Consider the following 14,908-nt stretch of genomic DNA (forward strand, 5'->3'; position numbering starts at 1 on the left):
GGTTAGTATTCCCAATTGGGAAGTATGTTTTAAGGAATTTACGCTGCATAGTGGCCCATTTGGTCACCGAGTTCGGCTCTAAGGATGTCAGCCAATAGTTGGCCTTATCCTTCAAAGAGAATGGAAAAAACCTAAGACAAAGGGTGTCATCATTAAAATTGGGTATTCAAATGGTGGAGCAGATCTCCAAGAACTCATCCAAATTCTAATAAGGATTTTATGTGGAGTTCCCATAAAAGGTGGGCAGTATTGAGATGATCAAAGTATTAATCTCGAATTGTGTCGCATAAACATTCGAGAATCGGATGCAGACAGCGATGTGTATGCATTAGTCACAAAGTAGTCCCTAAGCAGCCAAAGTTGTTGCTCTCCCACCACAAGTAAGTGGGTAGCTCGAGGTTCCAGGAGTTTATCAATGGGAACCGATGAGTCTTGTTCAACCATGCCTTTTGGCTCAGACAACTCAACAATATTTGGATTAGAGGTAAGTTTCTTAAAGGACCTACGAGATCTTTCAATCTCAAGATTTATAGGAACTATCTTAGGGTCCCGAGAACACAAACCAAACATACACACTTGAAGCACATAGATTAAAGACTTCATAAACAGAAAAAAAAAATATAAATAACAAAAAATATGAAAATAAAAGGAGAGAAAATCAGAAAACAAGGCAATAATACAGTAAAATGGAAGTTGTCTTATAACCGTAGCTAAGTCCCCAGCAACGGCGCCAAAATTTGGTAGACTCACCAAGGCTTGGGTCCTTAACTACCAAAAATAATATTTATAAAACCTAACTAATCCCAAATTCAGTAGAAAGTGGGGGAAGTCGAGTGTCGATCCACAGGGACTTAAAGCGCAGTTATCAAACCACGCCCAAATTAATTTGTTGTAGCCTTGTGTAAAAGAAAAGTAAAAAATGGTATTTTTCAAGGAGTGTTTTCTAACAATCTATTGGAAAGTAAGTAAATGAAAGCAAGTAAATCTAACTTAACTCTACTCCTACAAAGCAGTGCTCAATCATGAATCCAACCTAGGATGTTGTACGCGTAATTTAAGTTCAATGAGTTTACTGCATTAAACTAACCAAAACCCGACTAAACAATCCAAGGAGTCGTTCGATGGCATAGGGTATCAAGGATGCACCAACTATCCAGAGCACAGTCAGGAACCGGAGTATACTTTATCACAACGACCACAAGAACCTCTGCGGGGGACTATAGCCTAATACGTGTACCTCACCAAAGCTATAGAAGTGCTATCCTATCTACCAGGTGTTCATCACAACCAAACTGTAAAAGAAAATAGTAAAGAAAAAGTGATTAAAAGAAAGCATGTAAAGGTGAAAGTTGTAAAGAGAAAGCATGTAAAATGATCAATCCTTTATATTCAAATCGTCTGTTACTGACGACTGAAGGTACAACTGAACGATCATCTAATGTACACGGAAAGCACAAGAGCCTTGACGATTGTCACGAGCCATTGAACACTTCTTGCACAAGCCAGAACAAGTATTAAAATCTACTCTAACTAATCTACAATGGCTCTCAATGACGTCTTAAATTTGTCACTAACCTAAGAGAGGCCAAAAAGAAACCCCTAGAACATATTCATAGCTATAATTTATACCCATTAGGGTTCACAAGGTTTGAAATTAAAAAATTGAAACTTCTGCAAGTATCTCGCGATGCAAACCGTCAGTTTCGACCAGGTCGCATCCATATTCTTCCTTGGTTGCGCCCTGGTCGAAGCTCCAGGGAAAGCAGGGATTTGAATTCAGCTCTTCTCGACATAGTCGCATAGTCAATCTTGTTGGTCGAGTAGATGGTCAATACTTACAGGATCTCGAGCTTCAGGAAATCTCAGGAACTTGAATCAGTCACCCAAAATGGTCTCTCTAGTCGAGCATTTGGTTGAGGCTCTCAGTAGTTCTGTTTTCAGTCAGCTTTAGCCTCTGGACCTAGTCGCCCCAAAGGCTCACTGTGTCGAGGACTTGGTTGAACCTTGTAGTTGTTCTAGTTCAGGCTTGAACCTTGGAGGCTGCCTCTATTGCCTTGGTCGACCCTGTTGGCAGCTAGTCGCTCCACATAGTCGAACAAGATCTTCCTTCATTAAATGTTCTGAAGCTCTAGGGACTTAACTAAACATCTTATTTGAGCTTTGAATATCCCAAATATTCCCTTGGCTTCTCGTAATGCCTAACTCCATGGTTTTTAAACTGTTTTTCCTAAAACACTAGCAAACCTTGCATAGCTCTGAAATATGATAACAAAAGGTTACATACAAAATAAATGAGGATAAACAAAGGTAAATGAGGGTCTAAAATCATGCATTTTAGGGACTCATCACTCAGCCAATGATTGCTGCTAGGAATGCATCAACAGTACAACTATAATTTCACAACCTAGTAATTTCACCACATTTGAAGTTAGTATTAATATGTGCATGTTTGTGGTTGCGTGTGACAAAATTTTGTGTTTTAAGCAAAAAAAAATTTATAAACAGATTATTTGGATACTTGTTTTGACCTCCACTAATCTGGCCATGCACAAGTGTGACCAAATATATATATATATATATATATATATATATTTGTAAACGAAGTCTTTTTACGAATATTATAATCTAATATGTTTATCACTTACCAACAACAAAGAAAAACAAAACCAAACTTTAAGTCCCACTAGGAGGGGTCGGCTATATGAATCCTTTTCCACCAATTTATACGATCATGAATCATTTCTTTTAACAGATTCAGGGCTATTAAATCCTTAGTTACTATCCCCTTCCAAGTTATTTTAGGTCTAACGCTACCTTTTCTAGTGCCCCTACAGTAGCTAACTCACTCTTCCTCACTAGCGCACTATGTGGCTTATGTTGCAAGTGTCCATACCATCCAAGTTATCCCTCCCTTGTCTTATCTTCTATAGGAACTACACCTAACTTACCACGAATATGTTCATTGCTTAATTTATCTTTTAGTGTTATACCACTCATTCATCTAAGCATTTTCAGCTCAGCAACTTTTACTTTTTGAATATTCCTTCTTCATCAGCCAACATTCTAATCTATATAGCATAGCTAATCTTATAGTCATCCTATAAAATTTTCCTTTTAATTTTAAGGGTATTATATGAAAAGCAAGGCGTAGTCCCAAGAGGAGGGGTGAATTGGATTCTAAAAAGTTCTTTTAATTCCTTTTAAGATTCCTTAAACTTCTTTTATTTCTTTTAACCAATTCTTGACTTGTTTGTTTAAATTTGTTAATCACCCAAGAACTTAGTTTCCTTTATCCAATTAACAACATCATTAAACAACCAATCAATTAAGCACAATATTCAAACCAAACAACCAATTAATTTCCCAAGTATAAGTTAACTGCAGCACTATTAGATTAATGGAAGTATGCAAGATTCAACACTCTTTGGAATATAAACACATTCAAACTTTAAACCATTCAACCACAATATATCAATATATTAAATTCAACTTTCAGCTTTTGTTGTCAGCCCTGGTTATAAATTTGAATCAAGCCCTACAATGAATGATAATTTGTGTTTGCTGATGTGAAGCCTTGTATTAATTGATTTGCTTAATATGATATGTAATATGAAATCCAACACAATATTCACACTTTTCCCAATATTCAAAAGTCAAATAAACTCCTAGTTAATTTATCTTTGGGATGTTTAACCAAGTAACGTACTCCCGTATGGTTTCCGAAAGATATGGTTTAACCAACGTACTTCCTTTCGGTTTCCGTAACCTAAATCAAAATTAAACTTTAAGTTTACTTGATTCCCAAATATACGTAGTATATATGATTTTCAATTTAAACCATCCACGCAATTTAAATATGTACTAAAAATAAAGAGTATGGAAAGAAAAAGTGAGATGGAGATTTTTACGAGGTTCGACTTATACCCAGCCTACGTCCTCACCTTTGGCAAACCACCAAAGGATTCACAAAACTTGTTCCTTTGACAAGCGGAACAATACCTTTACAAAACTCCTTGGTTAAGGCTAGAGCCCGCCTTCTCCAAACGATATCCCCTCGTCCGGTCACTCCTTAACTAGGCTAGAGCCCGCCTCTCTAAGCAATATCCCCTTGCTTAGCCAACGATCCAAACAATCCTTAGAATCATCAATCTACAAATCAAATAGATGCGTACATATAATTTTCTCCTCAAAGAGCTGATTAGTACAACAATTCAGAACAACTAGTATACTTCAAAGTAAATTCAAAATATGAAATTCAGAATGAAGCTCTAGAGTTGTATCACCGTAGGGTTCTTTCAATAGATGAAAGAATTAGCAATTAAAGCACAAGATAGGTTAGAAGATCAGCAAGACTTCAGTATATTTTGTGCAAGATGTGAGCAATAGAGCACTTTCAGAATTTCAGAATTTCAGAAGGCTTGAAAGAGTATAATTTCTGAATTTGATTTCTTGGTCTCTCTTGGTGTATTTGAATCAATGGAACTTGAGGGTATTTATAGATGTAGAAAATGATTTAGCTTGTTCCCCAAGTTTACTTGGAGTAGGGTCAAAGTTTTAAATTTATTTAAACTTCAAATAATTTAAATTTCAAAAATATGCCTGTTGGAAATTTTAAAAATTGCTGCGAGCCAGACGACTGTGAAGTCCTGGTAGTCGTTTGTCTATATATAACGTTCATATTTTTCAAACAGAAAGGTGGCAGCCATCTGTCCTTATGTTGGCATTCGTTTGTCACTTGAATAATTCAACTTTCAAAAACAACTCAGTAGGGTGGCAGTTGTCTAGCAGAACACACACAGATCACTCACTTGCTACTGGCAGTCGTCTGTCTGGCTTCTGACTTGTGTTTAAAATGTTTTGAAAACATTCCAGTCATCTGTCTATTTACAGATAGTCGTCTATCAACTGGATTTTCCTCATTTCAACATATTTTTGAGTTCTCTCTTCTTTGCTTAATTAATCTTGGAATATTAACTTGTTTAACTTTGAAAAATATGTTCCAAGTCTTATACTAAGGTCTTTAAGTCTCTTTGCCTAATGAGCTTCAAAATGAAAAATTCATATTTGAATTTACTTGAAGTACTTACAAAGACTTGTCCTAAAGACCCATTTGACTTTTCGCTGCTTTGAGTTCTCTTTGTCTTCTTTGCTGAGCTTCAATGATCCTGAAATATATGTGAGCTTTCATCAGGTTCTCTTTAATCCTCATGCTTTCATAATCTTCAAGTTTTATCTTTAAATCCCTACTTCAAGCTTGATATAATCATATTTATCTAAAGTACAAGCTCTCATGAATTCTTTAACCTTGCATTCATTATTGAGTCCTGAAAATACATCACTTAAATAAAGCATGTTAAGTTTCACTTGTTTGTTAGCATCAAAATAGGATATTAAGCCTTGTAAGGCCAACGTTATATAATCACAAAACACACTTAAAGCACTTCTCCATTTTACCCAACCTGCTTTAACTTTATGCATTACATCATCTTCAATTTCTCCTTCAGCTTGCATAGTAGATCCAAGGTATCAAAATCTGCAAGTGCAATTAAGAGCTCGAATATATATATAATTAATAAGAGAGCCCATTTTGGCCACTTCAAATTTTGAAGCCCTTAGCTGCTTCGTCTTACAAAAATTGAAACCCTTAGCTACTTCGTCTTACAAAAACACATCAAACACATATGTATAGTAAGTCAAAGTTGTTCTCTTCAAATTTTATTTATCTGTTTCAATATGCATGACTAAGCACATACTTTATCTCTTTGTGTCATTAGTATATAGATTATCATGAATGGCATGCATATATATATATAAAACCTACTATACAAAAATTATCCAAATGACTAGCAATTAACTTGCGCAAGCAAACCACTACCAAATGCATAATGATCAAACTACTTAGAGTTTTAGGCCCGTCCTCACCTAAAAGGTTAAGCCCAGCCTCACATAAGGATTGAGCAAGCCTGACAGCTCTGGTAACACATGGATTTGGTGTTATGCTAAGAACTGTTTCTTTTCTTTAGACATTAACCCAGTTCAAAGATGGCACAAATGACTTTGTCTAACTATACAATTAAGAGAAGACCTTTTGCCTTTATTATGTACTATTTACAAGCCTATCATAGCTCATCCATGTTGTGGCATTCTCTAACCATATAATATTTAGCAATACATCATTAAGTTGTTTGAATTTTTTTTTCCTTCTAAAATTATTTTGACATTTTTTGACCTTGTCTTTCACGATCTCCTTATGAACCTCTACTACTCTAAATGTTTAGCTACCTTAATTCCCCATTAGCCCATCAATGGTAATGCTTAGACCTGTTTGCTTCAAAATATATATTGCTTCAGAAAAATTACCAATTTTTTAGGCATTTTCAATGTTTGTTTAGTTCAACTTTTCAAGGTAATGTGTGAATGGATGAATGGTTTGGCCTTGAGTTCTATGTATTATATATAGACTTTACAAGAATGCTATACATGGAAAGTAAATAAGTTCTAGCATGATTCTAGCCCTATACATGTAAACTATAATCTGTCAAGCCCTATAGATGTAAACTAAATATATGCTAACCGTACAAAATAATGAATTGAGAAATAAGGAAATAATTGTGGGCTGAAGTAAGGTAAGAAATATTTTTCTTTGCTGTTTGCTGTTCCATTGACAGCCCCTCTCAAATTGATGCGGGTTGATCAACAAGCATCAATTTGAAACTTAGGAAGCAATGTCGATGACGAGTGAGAGCCTTGGTGAAGATATCTGCAGTTTGCAATTTAGTGGAAATATGTGGAAAAGTGATAACATGAGCTTCAAATGCTTCACAAATAGAGTGACAATCGACTTCAATATGCTTCGTGCACTCATGATAGACTAGATAGGGTGTGATATGGATAGCACTTATATTATTGGCATGTAGAGGTGTAGGATCAGTCTCAGAAAAATCTAGCTCAGCAAGCAAACCTCAAAGCCAAATAATTTCAGAACAAGCAAGAGACATTGCCCGATATTCAAATTCCGTCAATGACTTAGAAACTCTGTCTTACTTCTTACTCTTCCAAAAGATCAATGCATCACCTAAGAAAACACACCAACCAGTGATGGAGTGACATGTTCCTAAAATGTGATATTTTAGGCCCCCATTTACTTATGCTTTGTTCTCATTTTCGTTGTAATTATCCTTGTTCAGAGTTACACATGGTTTGTTCATGTTTTGGGAAATTGGAGCTTAAATTGAGGAGTTAAGAAATGCAAGAAGCAAAGGAAGCAATTGGAAAGCACAAGGCTCAACCAAGTATGCAACCAAGTCTCCAAAGCATTTGTTTTATAAAAAGCAACATCATCCTGCTCGACCACGTGGTGCGACCAGCAGACACAAGGGGCAACTAGGTTGTGAAATGAAGACTCCAAAGTGTGAAATGAATCAGAAATACTAAGAGCTTCGACTAAGGGTGTGACTAAGAGATCTTGGGTGTGCGACTAGGTCAAGGAATGCTTCAGTTGAACCCTAGATTTTCCAAAGGACCTTGACCAGGGTGTGAACAGGAAAACTTAGAGGCGCAACCAGATTCACTAAACATAAGCCTGACTGAAGATTTTTCTCGAGAAGTTCTACCAGGGGAAAACTGGGGTACAACTTGGTCGACTGCCTTCAAGCCCAGCAATCTGCATCACGAGACTTCTGTCGAAACATTCCTAATTGGAAATTGATCGCTTATAAACCCTTTTGGGTATAAAAATGAACAAAGAATAGGTGATTGGGGTTCCCCGTTGGCCCCTTTTTGGTTAGTGACAGACCTTGAATACCCTTGGGTGCCATTTAGATTAGGTTTTCATGCTTTCTTTACTTTCATGTCTGGTTCCCAATCGATGTCTTGAGAAGCTAATGATAGGCTTCCAAGTTCCGATGGGTGTCGTAGAATAGATTTACTACTTCTTTTCAAGTTCATGTTTGGTTTGTACTCGGATTCTTCGAAGGCCAGTGACAACTTTCAAGTTCTAATTGTTGTTGTGTAGAGTAGTTGGTTCTCAATTGTATTCCCAAACAGCTAGTGACAAGCTTTCGAGCTTCAGTTGATGTCGTTTTCAATTACTTGCCATTTACATTGCTTGGATTTCATTCCTGCAATTTCAATACCATATCATTAATTTCTTGCACATATAGTTCTCTGGTTGTGATGAATCCCTAGGGGATAGGAGTGCATATAAAGCTAAGGATTTAGTCACTTATATGCAATAGAGTACGGTTTCTATAGAGGGTTCCGTGTTCGCTAGATAGGGTATACCCTAGTTCTCAATTGTGCTCTAAATGAATTGTGCACCTTCGCTACCCTATGTCACTTGTGCGATTCACTTGACCATTGAACCTAATACCGATAATTGACCGGACATAGTTATCACGAACGACAACCTAAGCCAGATTCATAACCAGAAACTCGCTTTCTAGAATTAGTTCAATACAATTTATTTTCTTTTGTAGTTGATAGAAACACCACTAAATCCATATTTCCATTCTTGTTTTGGCATGGTAAATTATATTAAAAATTGGTGCACTGCTGCACTAGAGTCCCTGAGATTGACACCTGACTCACTCCCTATTCTACTGAACTTGGGATTAGTTAGGTTATAAATATTATTTTTGGTAGTTAAGGACCCAAGCCTTGGTGAGCCTACCAAATTTTGGTGTCATTGTCAGGGACTCGGGTACAGTAGTAAGCAAATTTCCTAGTGTAGTTTACTACATATTTTTCTTTTTCTTTGTTCTTTTGTTTTTATTTTCTTTTCTTTTTTTATACTTAAAGTCTTGATTGTGTGCTTAATTTGTATATGTTGGGTTTGCGATCTTTGGATCCTTAGTTAGTGCCTATAAACTCTGAGATTGAGAGATCCCATAGATCAATTAGGAAATATACTTCTAGCCCAGAGTTAGCCTAGTCCTCTGAACCTAAACTCATGGTCGAACCCCAACTGATTCCTACTGACCAAATTTTGGAACCCCTTGCTCCTCGTCAACCTGCGGCGGAGGAGCAACCTCTTCGGCCCTTGAGGGACTATTTCACACCCAATGCATACATGTAACCATCTTACATTTGGTTCCCGGATGTCGAGGCTGCATAATTCGAAATCAAGACCTCCCCAATCTCAATGCTTCCCAACTTTGGGAATTCGACTGAAAATCGATACAAGCATCTTGATGAGTTTCTTGAAATTTGTTCCACCATCTATATACCTCAATTTGGTGATGATGCCCTCTATCTAAGGCTATTTCCATTCTATTTGAAGGACAAAGCCAAATATTGACTGAATTTCTTATAGCTGAACTCGGTGACCAACTGGATGGTGAACAATTTTTCGAGACATAGGAGCGCTTTGGGGACCTTCTGCATAAATGCCCATATCACCAAGTCCCTAGATGGAAATTAGTTCAAACCTTCTATGAAGGGTTAACTGAGCATGATAGAGCCATGGTAGATCCATCTTGTGGAGGCACTTACCTCACAAAGCATAAGAATGAGGCTTAGACTTTATTCAAGACCCTCGCCAAGAATTCTCAGCAGCATATTGTTACTGTTTGTAAACCATCCCAACCTTCCTCTTCCCATCCTAAGGGAGTCTATGAGTTAGCCACTTGGCATGACCTTGTACCCACACTGCACACCATTGTGAAGAAACTAGATCAGCTTTTGTCCCTAGGACAACAACCTTAGCCAGTGGCGTGTGCAAAGGTGTGTGTCATCTGCTCTAATCCTCCTCACACATGCTATTAGTGCGCCCATGCATCTACCACACCTGAGTTTGTGTAGGAGGAAGTTAAGGCCGCCCATAATTGGTACAACATGTCGACCAATGATTCATATTCAAACAAGTACAATTCTAGGTGGAGTAAACATCCTAACTTCTCCTAAAGACCACAAGCTCCAAGTTTTTCAGCTCAAAGACCTCAGCAATCACCCACTGCTCCATCTTTTATATTAAAATCCTCCCATGTCTACCCCTTGAAAATCAGCTTATTAACAACCATCTCCTCCTCAGCCTCAATATGATAGATCTGTTCAGGAGACGGTGTTGAAAGCTCTTAAGGGTATCAAGGCTGATCATCAAGTTGACTGGCAATTACTCCACTCCCACTCTCAGTATATCACCAAACTAGAAGCCACTATGGGCCAACTAGTAACATCCTTGAGTAGGAGAGATGAGGGTAAATTGTCGAGTCAGCCCATCATTAACCCTAAAGGCCAATACGAGGTAAAGAGTGAGCCAGCTACTAATCATACGACATATCATGAGAAAGATGAGGTTGTAACCATTCTTAGGACTGGTCGGGAGGTAGATAATAGGGTGGGGGAGAAGTTAGACCAAGGTAATGGTAAATAGAAGATGAGAGTAGAGCCTAGTGTCGAATCACACAACCCCTCCTCCTCTAATTCGGTGAGCAATCCCGAGATTCCCACTTCCTCTGCTGAAGAAGCATTGCCCCATTATATCCCTGTAGTGTCATTCCCTACAACTCTTTAGGCATATTCTAAGCCTAAAAAGGAAGAAATTGAAGAGTCCATGATGGACACCTTTAGGCAAGTAAAGATCAATCTTCCTCTCTTAGATGCCATTAAGCAAGTACCTACTTATGCTAAGTTCCTCAAGGACTTGTGCACCTAAAAGCGCAAACTAAGGTTCACTTGAACAAAAGAGTTAGATTGATCGAGCATGTGAGCTCAATTATTTTAGGTTCTACTCCCCCCAAACTTAAAGACCCTGGCGCTGCCACTATTTCATGTGTGATCGACAATCACACTATCGATAAGGCTCTTTTAGATTTAGGGGCAAGTGTGAATCTACTCCTTTACTTAGTCTACCGGCAATTTGGTCTAGGAAAGCTGAAGCCCACCCCGGTCACCTTAAGTTTCACAAATCGATCCATGAAGAGACCCCGGGGGGTTATTGAGGATATCCTAGTAAAGGTTGATACGTTCTATTACCCAATTGACTTTGTTGTCATTGATATGAAACCTACCAACCCGGCTAAGAAACAAATCCCTGTCCTCCTGGGTCAGCCATTCTTAGCCACAACTAATGCATGCATCCAATGTAGGACCGGCATTATGGATATATCCTTTGGCAACATGCAGCTCCAGCTGAATGTGTTCCGCACCTCCCAGCACCCATCTTTTGATATCCAATGCAAATATATGGACATGATCGATGATGGTGTTGAGGAAGTTGTCCCTTCGACTCTTTTAAGAGACTCCTTTGAGGCTAACCTTCAATTTGATCGGCCTCCTATCTTAGGTTTAGAGGACCCGTGTGCACATATTTCTGCTATTTGTCAATTGGCCTCTAACCTAGAGAAATGACCCTAGAAAGCTAAGTTCTAAAATCTCTTTACCTTTTCTAGTGTTCCAGCACATCCTTCCATTGAGGCCCCACCTTCACTTGAGTTGAAGCCCTTGCTGGCTTCTCTTAAGTATGTCTTTTTAGGCCCCCACGAGACTCTACCTGTTAATAACTCATCTAGCTCGACTAGTTCGCAAGAGTCTCAGCTCATTCATGTCCTAGAAAAATATATGAGTCATAGGGTGGTTAGTGGTGGACCTTAGGGGTATAGATCCATCCATTTGTATGCGTCGAATTCACCTTGAGAAGAATGCGAAACCTATTCATAAGATGCAGCAGAGGTTAAACCCCAATATGAAGGAGGTGGTATTGAAGGAAGTGGTCAAACTCCTAGATGCTGGGATAATATTTCCTATTTCTGATAGTGAGTTTGTGAGCTATACGCAAGTGGTTCCCAAAAATTGGGAATCACAATCATTAAAAATGATAAGGGTGAAGGCATCCCCACTCGTGTTACTAGTGGGTGGTGAGTATGCATTGATTATCGGAAACTTAATAACCTCACCCGTAAGGACAACTTTCCATTACCATTCATTGATCAAATCCTAAAGAGGCTAGCAAGTCAAAATTTTTATTGCTTTTTGGATGGGTATTCTGGGTATAATCAGGTTGCAGTTCACCTGGATGATCAGGAGAAGACCATTTTCACTTGCCCATTCGGGACCTTTGCCTATAGGAGGATGCCTTCCGAGTAATACAATGCACCCGCAACCTTTCAAAGGTGCATGCTAGCGATCTTTTCCGACATGGTTGAAAATTTCCTTGAGATGTTCATGGATGATTTTTTTGTGTTCGGATCCTCCTTTGATGCATGCTTGGAAAACCTATCGAAAGTCCTTGAGAGATGTGTGGACACAAACCTAGTGTTAAGCTGTGAGAAAAGCCATTTTATGGTTCAAGAGGGAATGGTGTTGGGAAAAATTGTTTCCTCTAAGGGGATTGAAGTAGATAGGGTTAAGGTAGAGCTAATTTTCAAACTTCCTCCCCCCACTTTTGTTAAATAAGTAAGATTTGTTGGCTTTTTGAGTCCAATCTCTATTTTGATGTTAACAAACACAAGTGTCTCATGTGTGTGTCTAGTATTTTGAACAGGTTCATAATTCGAAATGCACACACAAAAGAGGAAGATGGAAGCCAGACAAAACTCAAAGAACACATCATCTAGCATATTCCATGAAGACTTGAAGAGCAAAAGAAGAAGAAGACATTTATTGTATTTATATTGCATTTAATTTTTATCTTTGGTCTGTAATAATGCATGCATCTGAATGGTATATTTGAATGCGTAGATGACTATAAAATAATCATAGGGAATCAAAGGCCATAGACTGACGTTAGGGCACCTAGAGTTTAACCAAAATCCCTTTTCATTAAAAACTAAAATCAAACAAAGGTTTTGGAACAACTTTAATTCAGCTGACCAACGTTGGATTTTTTGGGCAAAATATTAATTGTTAATGCCCTAGGTCAACCGGCCAGTTCGAGCTTTAATCAACTCGGTCGACCAAACTAGCTCGGAGTCAAAAGTTTGACTTGGTTCAAGCAACCAACCTAATTTGAACATATTTTCTATGGTTGACCGACTTTCAAACTTGACTTTTCCAACCTGCCTCGACCAACCGAACTATCAATTCAAAATACCCTTAGTCGACCAAACTTATCCACTCGGCAAATCGGCCTATACTCATGGGCACCTGAACCTACGAAGACTCGGGAAATTGCCTAGCTCAGTCAATCGGTCATTGCCTATGGTTAACTGAACCCGAAAAGTAACTTTAAGTCTTTGTGAGTGTTCAAATGATCGACCCTAGGTGCCGGATGACCGAACCTCTCGAGTTCCAACACTTTAAATGTTAAAACACATTTAAAATTAATTAAACTTTTGTAATAATACCGAACGTGTCCCCAACGGTCATATTTTTCTGAAAATCTATAAATACCCTTCATAACCTCAAATTAGCAACTTTGATTAACTCTAAATTCTCTTTAAACCCTTTGTTAATCAAAGTTCCCATAAACCAATTTTTATTGATAAAACCATTTCTTTGGAGCATATTATTATCAAATCTTTTCTACTCTCTTTCTGTTTATTTATTTTAAAATTTATTTTGAAAGAGAGCATATTTATTTTGGGCATTTATTTTATATTCATTTATATTTACTCTCATTTGCATCTTTATTTATTAAAATCATTTTTGAGAGTAACCTTAAGATTTCTTCCAGTTATTTTTCTTGATAAACATTTTTGGAAGAAGTGCTTTATTGCACAAATATTTTTCTTGGGCTTAAACTCCAAATTCTCCAAACATTTTTATTAGCAAAAATCTTTGTTGGAGAATATGATAATCATTTTGATATTCTCATATGCTTTATTTGTGCATTAATTATTTAGATAAGCACTCTTACTCTACTGAGCATAACTCATATCATATTAGAGTGTATGTATTTGAACTTTAATGTGTACATCTCTGCTTGTATTTTCAGAAGCATTTTATATGTACAAAATGTTTTTAATGTATCAGTTGAGTTCATCCTGTAAATTGAACTGGAGAGTCTCCGCTCCATAAGGGAGATCGGTTGGGTTTAGCTCATAAATTGAATTGGAGAGTCTCTGCCTCGTAAGGGAGATTAGTTGGGTTCATCCTGTAAATTGAACTGGGGTGTCTCCACCTCGTAAGGGAGACTGATTGGGCTCAACTTGGTAATTGAACTGGGTTTTTCCTTACCCTGTAAGAAGAGAATGTAAACGGCTTCTGTTCCGCCTATTTAAGTGAGTAGGGATAGTGAAATCCTTGAAGGATATACCCAATGCGGGGACGAAGGCTGGTTTAGCCGAACCTCAATAACAAATGTCATATGTGTCTCTCTCTTTATCTCATTTAATTTTTGCGCTTTAAATTCAGCATGTGTATGCTTGTTTATTTATGGTTATAACTAATTGCATGCACACATTTATTTTAAATAAGATACACATGAATTCCTGTACATATTGCTTATTCAATTTTACATACACGATCATAATTAAAATGGGATATGATATGTTGTGAATCATAGTAAATTTTTAATTTAGCCAAAATGTTCTAAAAACCCAAGTCACCCCCCCCCCCCCGCCCCAGCCTCTTGGGAATATACCACTTCCAACAAGGTCATTCTTAGGGCATGTTGATTTTTACCAATGATTCATCAAGGACTTTAGAGAAATCTCTCGGCCCTTGACCAACTTGTTAGTAAAAGATGCACCCTTTGAGTTTGATAAAAATTGTCTTACTACATTTGAAACTCTTAGGACGCTGCTCTCTTCCGCCCTAATCATGTAGCCACCCGATTGGTCCCTCCCTTTTGAAATCATGTGCAATGCTTCGGATTATGTCATAGAGGTTGTGTTGGGGCGATGGGTTGATAAATTACCTCATGTGATTTACTATGCAAGAAAGACTCTTCAAGGAGCTCAATTGAATTATACTACCACTGAGAAGGAGCTTCTAGCAGTAGTTTTTGCACTTGATAAGTTCCGCTCTT

The 14,908-nt window shown here is 37.7% G+C and overlaps 1 protein-coding gene across 1 annotated transcript; it reads left to right on the forward strand.

Moving 5' to 3' along the window:
- Window positions 1–10,914: 10,914 nt before the first annotated feature.
- On the forward strand, window positions 10,915–12,084 carry LOC131166789 (uncharacterized). The gene is made up of 3 exons (XM_058125359.1): window positions 10,915–11,297; window positions 11,391–11,574; window positions 11,998–12,084. The coding sequence occupies exons 1-3, from the start codon at window positions 10,915–10,917 to the stop codon at window positions 12,082–12,084; spliced, it is 654 nt and encodes a 217-aa protein (XP_057981342.1).
- The last annotated feature ends 2,824 nt before the right edge of the window (window positions 12,085–14,908 follow it).

The sequence above is a fragment of the Malania oleifera genome, chromosome 10 (assembly GCF_029873635.1).
Source record: "Malania oleifera isolate guangnan ecotype guangnan chromosome 10, ASM2987363v1, whole genome shotgun sequence".
Lineage (NCBI taxonomy): Eukaryota > Viridiplantae > Streptophyta > Magnoliopsida > Santalales > Ximeniaceae > Malania > Malania oleifera.

Coding starts and splice junctions, on each gene's coding strand:
- LOC131166789 (XM_058125359.1), top strand. CDS start 10,915: ATGAAGAGACCCCGGGGGGTTATTGAGGATATCCTAGTAAAGGTTGAT. Junction 11,298..11,390: donor ATCTTAGGTTTAGAGGACCC/GTGTGCACATAT, acceptor TACCTTTTCTAG/TGTTCCAGCACATCCTTCCA. Junction 11,575..11,997: donor AATATATGAGTCATAGGGTG/GTTAGTGGTGGA, acceptor GGGTATAATCAG/GTTGCAGTTCACCTGGATGA.